At 40.4% G+C, this 18652-nt stretch overlaps 1 protein-coding gene across 5 annotated transcripts in view; it reads right to left on the bottom strand.

Annotated features, from left to right (window-relative positions):
* CTNNA1 (catenin alpha 1) overlaps positions 1–18652 on the bottom strand; it is a 177093-nt gene that overhangs the window by 40762 nt on the left and 117679 nt on the right. For 3 of the 5 annotated variants that reach the window (XM_024246966.2, XM_002815937.5, XM_063724497.1), the window contains exons 8-9: positions 8052–8132; positions 6183–6335 (exon numbers count right to left, since the gene is read on the bottom strand). In XM_024246966.2, the coding sequence (XP_024102734.1) occupies positions 6183–6335; positions 8052–8132 (234 nt within the window). Of the gene's footprint in view, positions 1–6182; positions 6336–8051; positions 8133–18280; positions 18377–18421; positions 18545–18652 lie in introns of those variants that run through there. The other 2 variants (XM_054556607.1, XM_054556606.2) reach the window with 2 other exon arrangements.

Genomic DNA, 18652 nt, shown 5'->3' with positions numbered 1-18652 from the left:
GGTGGGCAGATCACAAGGTCAGGAGTTCGAGACCAGCCTGACCAACATGGTGAAACCTCATCTCTACTAAAAATACAAAAATTACATGGGTGTGGTGGCACGTGTCTGTAATCCCAGCTTATCAGGAGGCTGAGGCAGGAGAATCACTTGAATCTGAGAGGTGGAGGTTGCAGTGAGCCGAGATTGCACCACTGCACTCCAGCCTGGGTGACAGAGAGAGGCTCCATTTCAAAAATAAATAAATAAATTTTAAAAAATAATTAAATAAGAAAAAATAATAAATAAATAAAATAAAAATAAAACATCAGGTTGGATAAAAGGAGAAAAGATATATTTTTTTATTTTAAAGAAAGGACACAAATGGAAGGGGGCAGCCAATAATATGTAGAACAATCAGCAGCAATCCTGATAGGACAAACATGAGATGGAATATAAGAAGGTTATACTAGGTGAGTTTCAAAGCCATACATAGACCCAAACACCCACCCGCATCCACGCTGATAGGAACGAACATGATGACACTGAGCAGCAGCACCTATGTAGGGAAAGCCTAGGGATGCTGACCAACTGTGAGCTCATGGGTATCACAGAGTGAGGCTGCTGCCCAAAAGGCTGAAGGCATCCTGGGATACACTGGGCAGTCTCCTTCCGGAATGATGACAGCCTCCACTGCTCTACCCTCATCCCCAGACCCCAGAACAGGTGTTCCGTGAGGGCTGGCCTTGAGTGAAGGGCATTCAGAGGAGAGCTGGGACAAAAATGAGCCTCTAAAAGGCTCAAGGAAATCATCTAGATCAACAAAAGTACAAGAGCCACAGAAGAATTTTTAATTTATTTTAATTAATTAATTTATTTATTTTGAGATGGAGTCTATCTCTATTGCCCAGACTAGAGAGCAGCGGCGCGCTCTCTGCTCACTGCAACCTCCGCCTCCCGGGTTCAAGTGATTCTCCTGCCTCAGCCTCCCAAGTAGCTGGGATTACAAGCACCTGCCACCTCACCTGGCTAATTTTTGTATTCTTAGTAGAGACAGGGTTTCACCATGTTGGCCAGGCTGGTCTCAAACTCCTGACCTCAGGGGATCTGCCTGCCTCAGCCTCCCAAAGTGCTGGGATTACAGACATGATCCACCGCACTCAGCCTGAATTTTTAAATTTTTTAGTAGGCACATTAAAAAAGCAAAAAGGTACCAAAAATTATTTCAACATACAAGCAATATAAAAAATTATTACAGTGGCTCACACCTGTAATCCCAGCACTCTGGGAGGCTGAGGCGGGCAAATCACTTGATCAAGATTGGGAGTTCAAGACCAGCCTGGCCAACATGCTGAAACCCCATCTCTTCTAAAAATACAAAAATGGCCAGGCGTGACGGCAGGCACCTGTAATCCTAGCAACTTGAGAGACTGAGGCAGAGAATCGCTTGAAACTGGGAGGCGGAGGTTGCAGTGAGCCAAGATCATGTCATTGCACTCCAGCCTGGGCGACAGAGCAAGACTCTGTCTCCAAAAAAAAAAAAAAAACAACTAAGCTATTTTATATTCTTTTTCCATATTTTATATTCTTTTTCTACACCACATCTTGAAAATATGTAAGTATGTGTTAACCCAAAATATCTGAGATAGGTCTCAGTCAATTTAGAAAATTTACTTTGCCAAGGTTAAGGACACGCCTGTGACACAGCCTCAGGAAGTCCTGTGCCCAAGGTGCTTGGGGCACAGCTTGGTTTTATACATTTTAGGGAATCATGAGACATCAATCGATATATGTAAGATGTACACTGGTTTTGTCTAAAAGGCTGGACAACTTGAAGGAGGGAAGGGGCTTCCAGGTCATAGGCAGATAAGAGACAAACAGTTGCATTCTTTTGAGTTTCTGATTCCCTTTCCAAAGGAAGCAATCAATCAGATATGCATTTATCCCCGCAGCAGAGAAATGACTTTGCAAAGAATGGGAGGCAGGTTTGCCTTAAGTAGTTCCCAGACTGACTTTTCCCTTTAGCTTAGTGATTTGGGGGTCCCAAGATTTATTTTCGTTTCACATATGTATTTTATGGTTTTTTGTTTTTGTGGTTGTTGTTATTATTTTTTGAGACGGCATCTCACTCTGTCGCCCAGGCTGGAGTGCAGTAGCACAACCTCGGTTGACTGCAACCTCCACCTCCTGGGTTCAAGCAATTCTCCTGCCTTGCCTCCTGAGTAGCTGGGATTACAGGCGCCCACCACCACGCCCGGCTAATTTTTGTATTTTTGGTAGAGATGGGGTTTCACCATGTAGCCAGGCTGGTCTCGAACTCCTGACCTCAAGTGATCTGCCCACCTCAGCCTCCTAAAATGCTAGGATTACAGGCATGGGCCACCATGCCCGGCCATTTATCTTATGTTTAAAGTACTTCTAATTCACATGTGTGTAATCAGCAAGCACATGGACAGGAGAGGTTCCAAAAAAAGGAGGTTGTGACTCCCCTCCCCTAACAGCCAGAGAATCTACCATACCAGTTAAATATGCTGTCTCTGGAGGGAGAGTTTCAAAGGATCCAAGAAAGGCTACATGACAATAAAGATTACAAATGAAAGGGATTTACACACCAGACTAAGAACCTATGATTCTATGAGAAAGGACCACTCACTCTGGTGTGAAGAGATGGGATCAGATTCCCTGCAGAGAAGAAAAAACTTGACTCAGAAAAGAGAATCTCCAGGGAAAAAGAAAGCTCAAAGCAAATAGCACCCAATAAGACAAGTGGTAAATCACTGGGTAATGACCATAAAAAGGATCGACAAAAAGCTGCAGAAACAAACCTGCCCTGCCTTACCTCTTCCAGGTGGTGTTTATGACTCTGCAGCATGCTAAGCTGGCCTGTGTAGTCAAGCTACCTAAAAATCATGCATCCCACATACCTTTAAGATGGGGAGGTATTATATAATTTGTCCGGTCTGGTCTTTGTCCTGGATTCCTGTGAGGAAACCTCTGAATCTTTGGAATTTCAGTAGTAATGGAAGAATGTCATTCATGCATGGCAAGCCCTGATAGTTTATGCTAAGGAGATTCCTCAGGATAGGGGGCCAACCATGTGATTAGAGGACTGGGGCTTCCAGGGAAGGGGACTGGAGATTGAGTTCAACTATATCATTATTGGATCATCATGCCTACGTAATGAAACCCCAATAAAAACTCTGAACACTGAAACTCAGTGGAGCTTCTGGTTGGTGAAACATCAATGTGACAAGAGGATGATGAACCTTTATTTCATTGGAAGAGGCATAGAATCTCTGTATTTGAGATCTTCTCAGACTCCATCCTATGTGTCTCCTCATTTGGCTGGTCCTGATTAGTATCCTTTATAATAAAATATTCTATGAGTTGTTCTAGTGAATTACTGAAACCTGAGGTGGGTCATAGGAACCCCTCAGATTTGTACCTGGCTGGTCAGAAGTACAGGTGGCCTGGGGACCCCAGAACTTGCAGCTGGCATGTGAAGTGAAGGCAATCTTATTGGGGACCATGCCCTTAACCTGTGGGGTCTGTACTAACTTCTGATGATTAGCATCAGAACTGTATTGCAGTATTTTAGGAGGTGCACTCGACCCAAACACATGTGGCAGACTTCTCAGTGGCTGCAGTGTCTGAACCTCTCCTCTCTTGCCAGAGGCTTATCACCATCATCCCTGCCCAGCTTTCATATAGCGCTCTTACTTCCCTTACACCCCAGGAAGATGGCAAATGGCCCTTAAAACCAAAGTTGGCCTGTAGACATTTAATCCAGTTAGAACAAGAAGAAATGAAGCAGTCAAGAAATTAACACTCACAATGAAATATTTTACCTTTGCTTAAAACAAGTCACTAACTAGTTCAAAGTGTTTCATTATAATACAAAAGCGGTAGGGGAGGAGAAGCCTTGTCACTGAAGAATAAAATTCTGCCATAAGTCAGGAATTTGAGGCTTCTACAACACTTTAAAAATTTATTTCCTTTTCATGGACATATGCAATTATACATCCTAATGTCTCTATTACCGTAAACGTAATTTAACTGTTTGCAGAATGGGACTACAAAGCCTATGGTTATGCCTCAAGCAATGAAAAGCCATGTGTCATTTAATGCATAGTTAATGTGTGGGGGTGTGGAGAGAAGAGAGGTTAGAAAGGGGTCAGAACTGAGCTGTGATGGGGAACACCAAACTCTCAATTCTAGGGGGGGCCCTTGGTTAGTAGTGTTCAGAATTAAATGAAATACAATAAAATATAAAAGCTTGGAAAAAGCTCCTGGAGCAAGGTCTCCAATACTTCCTGGACCACTCAATGCTTCAGTGGGGTGTTAGGCTGTCCACTAAGCCAGTGAGCTTGAGTGCACAGTGCTCATTATTGGAGGGATGTAAGCCAGGTGAACTTAGGCAACTTACTTAACCTCTGTAAACCCGTTTCCTTACCTAAGAAATGTTGTGGGAAGTACACTGTACTTGAAGATAGCTGATACACAGTAGGTGCTCAGCAAATGTCAGCTCTCTTAGGCTGGAGAGGCAGAGGATGATGCAGCTGGCCCTAATAAAGGATGCTCCAATACAGACAAGGACTGTCCTCTCTTCAGCTGCCACACTCAGCCCTTCACCACGCTGGTACCCAAGGCCTTGGGCTGGCAGCATCCTTGCTTCCTACCATGAGGAAGAACTTTCTAATATGTATGCTACTTACAAGAGACTGGCTTCCTGAGCACAATCTCTGTGTATCTGGAAGTTATACCTCATGCTATCATGTGACTATTGTGAACAAGATTATGCTTAATGGAGACACAAAATCAAAGTCTTCTAATTTTAGTTTCAAATGCCAGAATCATTAACTTAAATAGCAGACTGACCTATGTATTCTGTACATAATGAATTCAGGTCAGAATAACACTTAATGTTCAAAGAAAATGATGTAAAATTAGTAATGCACGACGTGATTACTGATGTTTTCCTTGGAAAATTTTTATGGTATTAACATGGCCTAGCCAGGTGCAGTGGCTCACACCTATAATCCTAGCACTTTGGGAGGCCAAGGCGGGTAGATCACTTGAGGTCAGGAGTTTTGAGACCAGCCCCGTCTCTACTAAAAAAAAAAATACAAAAAAATTAGCCAGGCGTGGTGGCAGGTGCCTGTAATTCCAGCTACTCTGGAGGCTGAGGCAGAAGAATTGCTTGAACCCGGGAGGCAGAGATTGCAGTCAGCTGAGATTGCACCACTGCACTCCAGCCTGGGCGACAGAGCAAGACTCGGTTTCAAAACAAACAAACAAAAACAAAACAAAACATGGCCTAATATCACTATAAATCCAAAAGTACGAGACACACATTTTACATAAGGTCCCATTTTCTGTTTTTACACAATGACCAGCTTACCATATGGTATATGGAATATCTTTACCAAGTATTACATGTTCTGCATTAAGATTACAAAATCAAATAACTTGAATATATGCTTATTTTGCGTTCCATTTCCAAAATACAGCAATAACAAATAAATTAAGTAACATAATTTCAGTTAGCAAAAGGAGAAGTAAGCCTAACTTACCTGGGAATTAAGTCATGATTCACTCTTTCTTCTTGCCACCCTACAAACCAACTACTTACATACAGATTTCTACCAAGCAAATATAACTAATTAGCCCCATGTCAGGGCTCAGTTTCTCTGCTTTTAAAACAAGACTGGTCTGAGTCTATGTCTCAGGCATAAAGCTAAGCATTTGACATATATCATTTCTTTAGGTCCTCAAAATAATCCCAAGATAGATATTATCAGTGTCCTAATTTTACAGACAAGAAATGGCAATCGAGGAAGGTTAGGTTAACTTGTCAGGATGCAAGCGCAGGCAGTGTGGTTCCTGAGCTCTGGCTCTTAGGCATTGTTGCTTTCTATCCTATCTTTTGAGTCTAGTCGTGTCATGATTTATCTTTATTTGCATTAAGTGGAGATGTTAGGCTTCTAGGATAAGAACTGTTAGTATTTAATAATGTACACAATTAATGTAAAGTGACCAAAATGGTAGTTTTCCTTAGATGTTAAGTGATAATGAAAGACTTTCATCTCAAACATGTTGTATGTTAAGCGAGCCCTTACAAATTTTAGCTGATTAAATAATGTGATTAAAACTCACCACACTTCACCAAGTTGCCTACAAGTCAATGAAACTGCTAATTCACTTACCTCAATCAATTTGTTGGCATGTTCACGGAAAACTTGGGCATACTCCTTAACTTCTTTCTCATTTCCATTCTTTGCAGCTTCAATCAACACCAAAAGTGGAACATTTGTTTCCAGGAAAGAATCTGAAACGTGGTCCATGACAGCTTTGCGGAGCTAATGATTAAATTGTAAAAATTTGATTTTATTTCTACCAAAAAGGTATTAAATTAAATAGATTGCTTTTTATTCTCTTGTACACTTAAATCTAACGAAGCTTATGGTAGACTGGCTGCATTTACATGAGGATCCCTCATGTAAGCCATGCAGTTACATAATCTGCAACACAGGAAACATATGATCATGGAGACAATGGTTTACATTACTACAGTTATAGCATTTCAGCAACAGAATCTCAGTTTTTAAGACAATATCCTTTTTCTTGGGAATTACAAAACTAAGGCTTACAACTTAAATAATACAAAAGCTGAACTGCAGCTCTGGGTTGAAGTGGCACATAGCCTTGGAATATATATAATTAGCCTAATTGGCTAAATAAAAAGAGAAGAGAGAAAAAAGAGGTATCTGGTTATCTGAAAGGATTCATACACTATGAACCTTAAAACTTAAGGTTCTCTTTATAACCATTTCTGATACTGCTTCACCAAAAGGAAATTGAATAAAGATATATTCTATCTTTTTTTTTTTTGAAAATATAAATCATGTTTAATTAAATGATAATATTATGTGGTGTGTCAAAACTTGCAGAACAGGCTGGTTGTGGTGGCTTACACCTCTAATTCCAGCACTTTAGGAGACCAAGGCAGGAGGATCACTTGAACGCAGGAGTCCTAGACCAGCCTAGGCAACATGGCAAAACCCCATCTCTACAAAAACTACTAATATAGGTGTGATGGTGGGTGCCTGTAGTCACAGCTACACAGGAGGCAGAAATGGGAGGATTGCTTAAGCCTGGGAGTCAATGTTGCAGAGAACCATGATAGTGGCATTGCACTCCAGCCTGGGCAACAAAGTGAGACCCTGCCCCCACCACCCCCCAAATAAAAACCTTGCAGGATGCAACTAACTAAATCATAGTTAATATAGGAATATATAACTTGGAATTAAAGTATCATATATATTTATTATATATATGCTCAAAATTAATGATTTAATGTTATAATTTAAGAATCTAGGCTGGGTGCAGTGGCTTAATCTTTAATTTTGTTTTACATCAGACATAAGCAATAAAATATCTATCCATTATCTCTTAAAAATTGTCTGTATTACAACTTCTTAAGTCTTAATACATTGTTTTATAAAATCAACCCTAACTTCTTTAAAGACTAAAACTCAATTTGACTCCAAATGTTAATGGGGTCATTTATCATTAAAAGGTTCAATTTCTCTACTCTCTATTTACTAACTCAGAAAATTCAGCACCTCAAATATCTCTATACCTACCATATTTGGAACAGGAAACATTTCACCATGGATCTAAGGGAACTGCAAGTGTGTAATGAGTATAGGGCAAGTCAAATAAATAACTGAAATTTCTGTCTCTATTGTACATAGCCAATACAACAAGATCCTTCAGGATTATTTTCACAGGTCTCCAAGTCATTTTAAATTTATTTTCCTACCTGTACATGCCTTTCACACTAGAGCTAACTTATTCAGTCCAACACAGTGAGACTGTATTACCCCATGTCTTCATGAAATCTGATTAGCCATTAAGAAGCATATTAGCAACAAAACAAAGATAGGCACTTTCTTGTGAAAATCCATCCTTTCTCTCAATAAAAAAATATAAGGCCAGTGCTTATTAGGATTTTAATCAAAACTACAAAATTGAGAACTTAGAAAAACAATCAGCACTTTCGTTCAGATTACCTGTCTACGCAAGTCCCTGGTCTTCTTGGTCATTTTATCTATTGCAGAATTGAGTGCATCACTTCTTTCTTTACGTCCAGCCTGGATAAAAGGAAAAGAGATGAGCATTTTATTCATTTACAAAGAAACCTAATGATAGCCTATAGCCATTTGTGCTCATGTCAACATTGAAAAAACAGTACAACTTCTTAAACTCAAAGTTGGAAAATACTGGGGAGCAGAAGGGTGTTATGTGGCTTTATTCATAAAAACCCAACCTTACAATTCTTGGGCTCCACATTATCTGATGACTGGAATTGAGGGAGTTTTGCCAAAATAAGAGAAGCCAAGAGACAAAGAGCTTTGCTTAAAGTTTGGCTTTTAAAAATTAAATTTATATTTTAACTCAAGGCTCAGCATACACCAATTTTATTAATGAAGCAGCTCTCCTTGAACTGCAGCAAGAACAGGGTACACCTGATTTTGATGAACTCTGAGCTCTGAAGAATGTCAAGATGTGAAAAATGGGACCTGGCACTGAAACAATGTGAAACAACAAATTTAAAAACTAAGATGTACCTGATAGGTCAGAGCTAATAATGTTTATTATGCAGCTCAAATCATAATGCTTTGTAGGATTACTTTGGTCACTTTAAAAAAATCCTAGACTAAGCTTTAATGCAGTTATATTGCACAGAAAAGAACCCACTAGTCACTCTTGAAGTGGTATGTAAAACAGCATTTCTTCAGAGGTCAAGGTGTTGAGTCGAGATCTGCCAGGGTAACATTCTAAGCAGAATCAAATGGAATAAAATAGCTAGCAGTTGAAAGAAAAGGGACAAAAGTCTTTTTTTAAATCCCAGGTGGAGATTGTTGTGTCCCTGGAAATGCCTACATCATGTAGGTTAAACCATAAAGTATATATAAAGTATATTAAAAGGTTGTTTTCACAAAACAAATACGGTTCTTTCTGAAAAACATGTCAGCAAATAACAGGAGAGATACAAATGAACAAAGGAATTTAGCCCAATGTTCTCCCTTTGGATGCCCTCAAGACATTTTGGTATGGGTATGCTCTTAGTACACAAGCCAGTAGAGCAGATGAATGGTTAGGAATGGGGAGATCTGTTTACTAAGAGCCTTTAATGTACATTTGTTATTCACTTTATCTCTTATCCCTTACCTGTCAATTGGAGAAAATGTCATCTATCTCTCTATGGACTGTTAGAAATATTGAGGGATATAGGTTATTTAGCAAAGGGCAGAAAGGAGACAACAGGGAATAGTAAGAGTTGAAATATAAGTAAAATTGATATGATCACTATCAAATCTGGTTACGGTCTCATTCCTTAAGCCTTTCCCCCTAGCACTCTTGTACTGCCAATAAAATTAAATATTCCATTAATACTGATGGGGAGGAGAGGTCTCAACAAAAACTCATTCAAAGAGGAAGATTTCTACCTGCAGGAATAAACTGATTTATTCAGGGTCATGAATGTCAACCAACCAACTGAATGGACCCCCTTCTCAGCCAGGGCATTCCAAAGTAAACTTGAAAAACTAGTTTAGGCCATTATGGGAAGGAGGGAGTTGGATGTGCCTCATTATACTCTCCTCCCTTTGGAAATCAGGCACAACTGACCAGCACTAACATTAAAACAGAGATCTAAGACTGACAAAGCAGATTATTTGTAGCAATAAGATACCAAATTCCAACTGGACTCTAATATAACATCACATGACAGATAGCAGGCCCTGAAAGAAATCCAACTATTTTACCCCAAAATGTATTTCTCTGAAATATTAATATTTTGAAATGGCCCTGCAAATTGGTCACTTTTGGGGAAAATCTACATTCTGTAGAGAATCTCCTTCCCTTTCTAGGTTTTTTCCTGATTTAGGAGAAATTTAACTAAGAATCTGGCACCTTTTAGGATCTGATTTGCCATCTAATATCTGAAGCCTACTACCTGGAGGCTTCATCTATGTAACAAGAACCCTGGCTTCCCGCCCCCATTTATCTTAACTACAAACATTTCTTTCTGCCGACTTCAGCTCTTCAGGGAGAGCTTAATCCTTTCAACTAACTGCCATCAGGAAATCTTTGAATCCACCTATGACCTGGAAGCCCCCAACTAACCCTTTCAAACTGTCCAGGCTTTCAGGACCAAACCAATGTACACCTTACATGTGTTGATTGATGTCTACCTATAAATTCTGTCCCCCTAAAATGTATAAAATCAAGGTATGACCCAACCACCTTGGGAATATGTTCTTGAGACTGTGCCTTGGGCCTTGGCCACTCATATTGGGCCCTAGAATATTTATTTCTTCAAACATTCTACAGAGTTTGACTCTTTCTTGTTGACATTAGTCAGCTTGAGATGTGCAATTATTTACTGACAATCTTAAAGCTCAAAATACTAGGATCTAAGACAAAGGTAGCTAAAACTGAATCACAATCAAACTGACTTCATAATTAATGCTTTAATCAGGAAAGTCTCAGCATATTCCTTAAGATACTCAAGCACTTGCTTCAAGAAAATTTCTCTAAATAAACCCTGTAAAGTTTGCCATTGTTCCTAGCCACATTTTTCTGGTGCTTCTAATAGATCATTTGTTCTAGAAAACACTTAGAATCTGAAACCCAAAGGTTGAGCATGTAGACTTCATGAAAGCCCAATCCCCTACAACCTGAAATACCCAGGAATTTTCTCAATTTGAGTAAAAAGATTTACTGTTCAAGTTATGTAAAACCAAATCCTTGAACTTGACTTTTGAAAGAATTAAGTCACACAGCAAAATTCACTTTAAGATGCAATGCAACCCACACTATGAATCTGTTAATTCTGTCTTTGTCAAACTACCCAAAAAATCAATTTGTCTTTCTTGTTATTGCAGGAAATAGAGGTTTATTCCTCATTAATCAGAAGGGGGGCAGTTTAGGAGCAGTTATTTACTAAGCCCTTTAAGTTATACTAGACCGACCATTTTAAAATCACAGTATCATTTTAGAAAAATACAGTCCAAATAGCAAGTTTAGGGTACCAATCATTTAAAATGTAATAGAGATGAGTACACACAGACACACTCACAACCTTAACACTGAGCTTGAGGAAAGTATAAGGCTTGCTCATTTTAAAACAAGATTCTGCTGGGTGCGGTGGCTCTTGCCTGTAATCCTAGCACTTTGGGAGGCTGAGACGGGTGGATAGCCTGAGGTCAGGAGTTTGAGACCTTTAGCCTCAAAGCTGAAACCTTTGGTTTCAGCCTGACCAATATGGTGAAATCCCATCTCTACTAAAATTACAAAATTACAAAAATCAGCCAGGCATGGTGGCATGTGCCTGTAATCCCAGCTACTCGGGAGGCTGAGACAGGAGAATCCCTTGAACCCGGGAGGCAGAGGTTGCAGTGAGCCAAGATTGCGCCATTGCATTCCAGCCTAGGTGACAAAGCAAGACTCTGTCTCAAAAAACAAACAAACAAAAACAAGATTCTACTTCTTTTGAGATTAAAGTTATTTTTTATTTCTAGCATTAACTGAACAAAAATTAAGTTACTCAAACAACCTTAGGAAAAGCAACCCTGTAGCGTATAACTATTACTGGAAGTAGTGAGGAAACTTTTTACTCCAACCCCTGTCAGTTTGGAAGGGATGAAATATGTTCCTGGCATTGCTGGTGGCATCTCAAAGGCACATTTTAGTCCCTAAATGAAAAGGCAAAAGTTTGCAGGTGAACCTACAAAAAAGCTACTCAACCTGACTGCACTAAACAAGTATCATCCCACCATATTTCTTAGATAAAAAGTGTTCTAAATTGAAAGATCCACATAATCTCTTCCGCCAAACAAAGGCTTTCTTTTCTCCTTCTTCTACACATTCTCCCTAGGGAACCTGGTCATTCCTACTGCTTTAATGAACCTATGGTCACTCTGCCATCTTCCATGCTGACCCACCCACATACATTTTTGTTCTTCAGACATGCCGTGCTCTCTCTCACGTACCTAAAATACTCTTCTCCCCTCCTTCCAACTCCTACCCATCGTTCAGATGAGAAACTACTTCCTTGTGGAAGCTTCCACTGGCCAACCTCAGCCCTAAGTTCAAGTTCAGTGTCCCCACAGAATGCTCCCACACCATCTCATGTTTCCTCTCAAAGACCTTCTCAAATCATACCTTAGGATAATTACCTGTTGACTTGTCTGTCTCCCATTGGACATGAATAAAATGAGAAACCAATAACCAATTAGAGACACGTTTAAAAGATATATGACTTCATGTGTAATCTGTGTGGCAAGTCATCAGTCTCTGCTTCCTTGTCACTAGTTAGAATATAAGACTTCAAATAAACCTCTGCTTTCTATCCTCATTTTAATCTAGAGTAAGCCTGAGGTGGGTAGAGGAGGGTGAAATACAGTGTTTTAACCCTTAACATTTAAGGACTGTTTAAAAAGGTAACAAACAGGGAGGTCTGACTAGTTTAACAGGAAGATCTAGTTAGATAAAATACCTCTTCAGCCATTAGAAAATTCAACAACAACAAACAATGAATTATAGCATTTTACAAGACCAAATAAGAATCAGCATTGAAGCTTCTTCTACCCAAGACAATAAAAAAGAGAACTGGGGCTGTCATCCATACAGTAGAGACCTTCAATAAAGCAAGAGATGAAGATCTTGAGAAAGGAAGTGATAACCAAGCTGTTGCTCACAACCAAGAAGGTTTCTGAGAGGAAAGAGAACTTTAAAGAGAATTATCAAGAAAAATGTTTGAAAACTAAGGGAAACTAGCAGCTTTTAGAGAGTCAGTACATGTCTTCATGAGTAGGGCTAAAAGGCTTGCTGTGGGCTGGGCAACACAGTGTAGTACAACAGACATTTAATGAATAACAGGAGAAGCAATTTGACCTTGGTTGTTCTACCTGGCCCACAAATGGCTGGTGGGCTCTACCTAAGCTGAACATGTAACAAGAGTTGCTGGGAGTGCTTTATGCAAAGCTCAACAGTAGATCAATCTTAGAATACAATGATTATATAGTCCTGTATTCCTAAATTCTTTTCAAAGAGTGCCCTCTTCTTAAATTACAAAGAGCAGAACAGACACGGCAGACATACACAGACAAATGCAACAAGCATCAAGACGAGCTCTCAGTATACCTCACTGGTCCCTCCAGCCTGAGGAAGCCCCTTTCAGCAATGTGCAATACAAGGAGGAATCAACATCTGAACTGCAGATGGAACGCTGACATGCTGCTATAAACTGTACAGAGTAAGAAATGATCTTGTTCTCTTTGGGCCAAATTTTTATGAATTTTATTCGCATTAACAATATCACATATTCAATGTTTTTTTTTTTTCCTTGCCATATCACTTGTCACTGCCCCTCCAGCCCAGAACCTATTAAGAGGGTTCTCAGATGATGGTTTCCAAGCTTCATCAACCTTAAGTGCTAGCATATAGCAACAAACATGCAAACTAACCCCTTAAATTTAGACAACTGGGTCAGAGAGCCCACTAACATTGAACGATTCTTCAAGTAAGTATGAATGGGTATCTTACCTCTTAATTCTATCCTGTGCAAACAGCTTTGTATAGCCCCTTGGGGCCATCTATGTAGGTAAGAGGAAATACATCTACATCAAAAGCTACTCAGAAATGTAGAGAGAAGAAAGGAAGGACAACCCAAACTTGGCTATGTATTTCAGAATAAAAGATGAAGCATGCTACACAGAGAAGAAAGGGGAAACATGAACATAATGAAGCCACTAGCAGAAGAAGAGTTTTAAAAAGCGGGGGCGGGGGGGGGGGGGGGTTGCCATAAACATTTCAGCCTGTGCTTTAATCAATATTTCAAGATGGTCTGGGCATGGAGGCTCATGCCTGTAATCCCAACGATTTGGGAGGCTGAGGTGGGAGGACAGCTTGAGCCCAGGAGTTCAAGACCAGCCTAGGCAACATGACAAAACCCCGTCTCTATGAAAAATTAGTCAGGCATGGTGGTACGTACCTGTAGTCCCAGCTATCTGGGAGGCTAAGGAGGGAGATCAATGGAGCCTGGGAGGTTACGCCACTGCACTCCAACCTGGGCAACATAGTGAGACCTTGTCTCAAAAACAAACGAACAAACACAAAAACTTCAAGATAGATTCTGTTATTTTTGTTTTGATGTCTATAATAGAAATAAAACATCTTAATAGTATAAACGTTCATCTGTCCAAACTTCTATGGAAGATCTTCCATACCTAATGCCCAACTTAGACGCATTGCTCCAAGATTTCTTCCTGAATTATCTAGCCCTGGGCAGAAAATACAAGGGAAGCAGGTCGTCACATGATTCTGACCCTGAAACTTCCCCAACAGCAACAACTGCCGGAGTGCACATGTATCCAAAACTAGAAGGATATATCCCAAAATGTGTAAGGTGCATCCAAAGAAACACTGCTTACCATTGTTAGTGTAACCAGAATCCTTTTCTACTGCTTTCTCAGTTGTTTACTAACAAGATAACAAAAGGACTTTAAAAATCAAAATCAGCTGGCATGGTGGTTGACACCTGTAATCCCAGAAACTTTGGGAGGCCAAGGTGAGAGGATCTCTTGAAGCCAGGAGTTCGAGACCAGCCTAGGCAACATAGTGAGACCCTGTCTCCACACAAAAAAATTTTTAATTAGCTGGGTATGGTGGCATGTGCTTGTAGTCCTAGCTACTCTGGAGGATCACTTGAACCAGGAGTTCATGGTTACAGTGAGCTATGATCGTGCCTCTGCATTCCAGCCTGGGTGAAAGAGCGAAGACACCGTCTTAAAAAACACACACACACACACACACCCCCCAACAAAATAAAATCAACAGAAGGCAGGGATGGAGACAAGGATCCAGGCAGAAATGGAGATTCTGGTAGTCTAATGTAGACACCCTACTACTGAAAGATTCCCTTCTCCTTCAAAAAAAGACAAGCTAGTAAAACCCACTTACTCTAACACAAGTCTGGCTACAACATAAGCCTAAGTATGTGGTTGCCAGTTAACACCTTAAAAGGTTCTTAGCAGAGGACATAAGACCCACAACATCTAGGACCTCCACCCTAAAAGTGGCTTTTTTTTTTTTTTTAAAGATGGAGTCTCACTCTGTCACCCAGGCTGCCACCTGGTTCAAGTGATTCTCCTGCCTCCGCTTCCTGAGTAGCTAGGATTACAGGCTCCTGTCACCGCGCCCAGCTGATTTTTGTATGTTCGGTAGAGACGGGATTTCACCATCTTGGCCAGGCTGGTCTTGAACTTCTGACTTCATGCTCCCACTTCGGCCTCCCAAAGTGCTGGGATTACAGGCTACCACTGTGCCTGGCCAGCTATCATTTTTTTTAAAAGCAGGGATTGAGACTGCCAGCAACAAGGTTTATTTTAACATGCTCCTCCAAAACACCTCTGGGCAACACTTCGGTGCCAGGGCATACACAATTTTTGGAGCTGGGTATGATGAAAGAAACATTTGCCTTTTTAGCATAAAGCAAATATAAAGCTCCCTCTCTACCCTCCCTCCCACAGAAGAACAGGAAATTTCATGAATATATCTGTACATTTGCTTCTCCAAGTAGGGGAATAACTCTCCCTAATCAGCAATACATATGAAAAGCAAACTCTCATGTGGAGGAATACAGACAACTACAGCCATCTAAGCCCTGCCACTTGACTCACTTAATTTGCTTAAAACCATTTACAGAGAGGAGACGGGTTAGATTTTACTTCTCCTTTGCCTTATCATGAACATCTAAAGCAGTGAAAATTGAAACAGATCATATGGACAGTACCTTCCAGAAGTAGTATTGCCACTTTAAGTCAAAGGCATATGTTTGCGGAAAAAAGCTGCTCTACAGCGAAACCAAGAGAAAGTTTAGAAAGAATAGATATGTAGCCCTTTTAGCTAAAGAAAGATAAAGACCAAAAAATGATACAAAATTCCATCAATGGGAACTCTGCACTCTACCAATTTTAAGGCAAACTCCATGTCTTCTTTGGTTCCACAGCCTGAACCTCTTGAACCCAAAGAGTGGGCAGGTGAGAAAGATGGCTGGTGACTTGGAAGGGGCTGTGCTCTCTGGCACCATGATACTGCAAGCATTACTGCCCACTTCCTTAGAGGCCTTCAAAAAATAATTACTCTTGATTGCACTGATGCTTCTCTGGGCAATTTTCCTTGCCCACAAATCTGTTATAATAGTACTGAGATAATATAATTTAAGTAGTCTCCATTTATTAGTATTTAAGAGGTAGGCCAAGCAGACTAAAAACCAAGAGTTTAAGGGCACGGAGATGCTTTTCCTTCTGCATGTTAACACACAACTCATTCCTAATCGTGGTGGCTCTAATCCAACTGACTAAAATGCTTTTCTCCCCAAGGAACTAAAGTGGTTACTTGAGAGAAGAGTTTAATCCAGCTTCTCCTGCGTGGCAAAGGGTTTTTTTCATCAGAAGGTAGCTGACTTCAATAAGGGCATTTACAACATCCCAAGGGCTTATTTTCATTTAAGAAATTTAAGAGAACACTCCTATGAGACTACTGTCCTTAGAACTTTTGGGGGCAAGTTCCTGTAGAACAGTAGCTCTGAAACCTAGGGTGAGAGACCCTGTAGGAATTGGACTCAACCTTATCCACAGAAAAATGAACAAGCAAAAAAATTTCACAAGACAGTTTATGGAACCAGGTTAAGAAGTTCTAGCCTATTGGGAGAGACTACAGAAAAGATTAAGGTCAGAAGGGGAGTAGCATTCCCGGGGTCTAAATCAGGACTTGTTTCCTTCCCTTCTTTAACCAGCAAGAAGGAACAAAGAGGACGTACTAGTGCAGGCTCATTGCTAAGGACTCAAGAGTCTGTTCACTGGCAACTTTGGCTTGGGAATTTCCATTCAGCCTACAAAATTTGTCCAAGAACCACAATGCCGATCTCATCTTCTTTGCTTCCTCTGTCCCTTCACAGGTGTCAGACCTGCCCTGTGGTATGAAGACTCTTAGAGCATTCTTGCTGCCTTCTGTCTCCCTTTGTACTTCATAGGCATTTTTTCCTCTTGTACTTCTAATCTTATCTTGGGATCACTTCTAGGAGGACTCAAACCACACACCTGCACTGCTGCAGTTTTCATAGCACCTTTATACAGAGCCCTAAGGAAGGGACCTTGGAGTCTCACAGCTCTCACTCCAGTACAACACTACAACAGAAAAATTTTACCCAAGACAATTACTTCTTAGATCTGGCCAGTGGGATGAATCCCTCAGAATCAAAAAGGCCAACGATGTTCTTGTTTCACAGACACCATCAGTAGTTTTAAAGATGTCTGTCCTTAGGTCTGAGACAAGACCCACAAAGGATAAGTGCCAATGATATGGGAGAAATATGTATGTTGGGTCAAATCAATAAGGCAAGATGTAGAAAAGGCCTTACCTTTGTCAGGCCTGAAAATATAACACTGATTCATCTAGAAACATCTTTTGCATTTATATAACACTAAACATGGAGCTATACATCCACAATTGAGGTCTGAAAAGTGAAGACACCATTCAACAGAGAAAAACTGGAGTTAGGGCAAGCAAAATCAAGTCAAAACAAAAATCCCAGTCCAAAGCATGAGTGACCTTTTGTATTCACAAGACAGGTTCTAACAACAGCAGTAGGCTCAGTTAAGTCAGCCACCGGGAACTAGTGTGCAAATGCTCTATTATTTCAGTGTCACAACCACCAACCTCAGTACCAGCGGAGGCTTTTAGTTACGGAGTAGGTGAGATTTTGAGGTAAAATACAAGGCATCATGTCAGAATCCAGCTACACGGTATCACTTGTCCTAAATCATCTCTGCTTTGCTGTTAATGCTTAGGGCATGTGCATTAAAATGACTGTATCAACCTGCCTTGTCCTCCCAGGAGGACATTTAAAGATCAACTCTGCATTATTTTTCAATCAGTATGGCGACAAAACATTGTTATAAAATAGGAGAAAGAAAGAGAAATCTTTTTAGAGTTAGAGTTCCCCCTGAAATTCTCAAAGCAAAAAATAACCACATGCTTTGTTTTGCAAGCTTCCCCTCCCCCTTTATTCTTGGTTTATAATGTTAAGCTCCTGGTGACAAAGAAGCCAAGCCCACTTAGCTAGTTTATCAACACATCTAAAGCAAATCATAGTCATACTTTGATTTTAACCAAGCATGACAACAAGGCAACTGAATAGCTTTCCAAACTACCAGTGCAGCGACACTACCTTGCATAGGCTGGTGTTAAATCAGCAGTTCATAAATTGTGCAGGCTTCTGCCCATTTAGATGATCTCTCTATGCAGAATCGGCAGTCTAACACTGGCTCTCACAAGCATTAAAAATCATCACTCTGCTAACCCAACTCACTGTTCAGATGGGTCTTCTTGAATGCAGCCTTTATTACAACCTCACTGCTGCTTCCTACACTGAAGGAATACCATGTTTTTAAGTCAGGAGTTCTTCTTTCTCGCTTTATTGTAATCAGGGGGTCCTGCAACGACCCTGATGCTGTTACAAAGCACGGTGCTTTATAACAGTAAAGCTTCTGGAAAACCCAAACAAAAGACACGTCATCCGGTGACGTCAGCCTATATACAG

The sequence above is a fragment of the Pongo abelii genome, chromosome 4 (assembly GCF_028885655.2).
Source record: "Pongo abelii isolate AG06213 chromosome 4, NHGRI_mPonAbe1-v2.0_pri, whole genome shotgun sequence".
Classification (NCBI taxonomy): domain Eukaryota; kingdom Metazoa; phylum Chordata; class Mammalia; order Primates; family Hominidae; genus Pongo; species Pongo abelii.
This window is presented reverse-complemented; position numbering and strand designations above follow the sequence as displayed.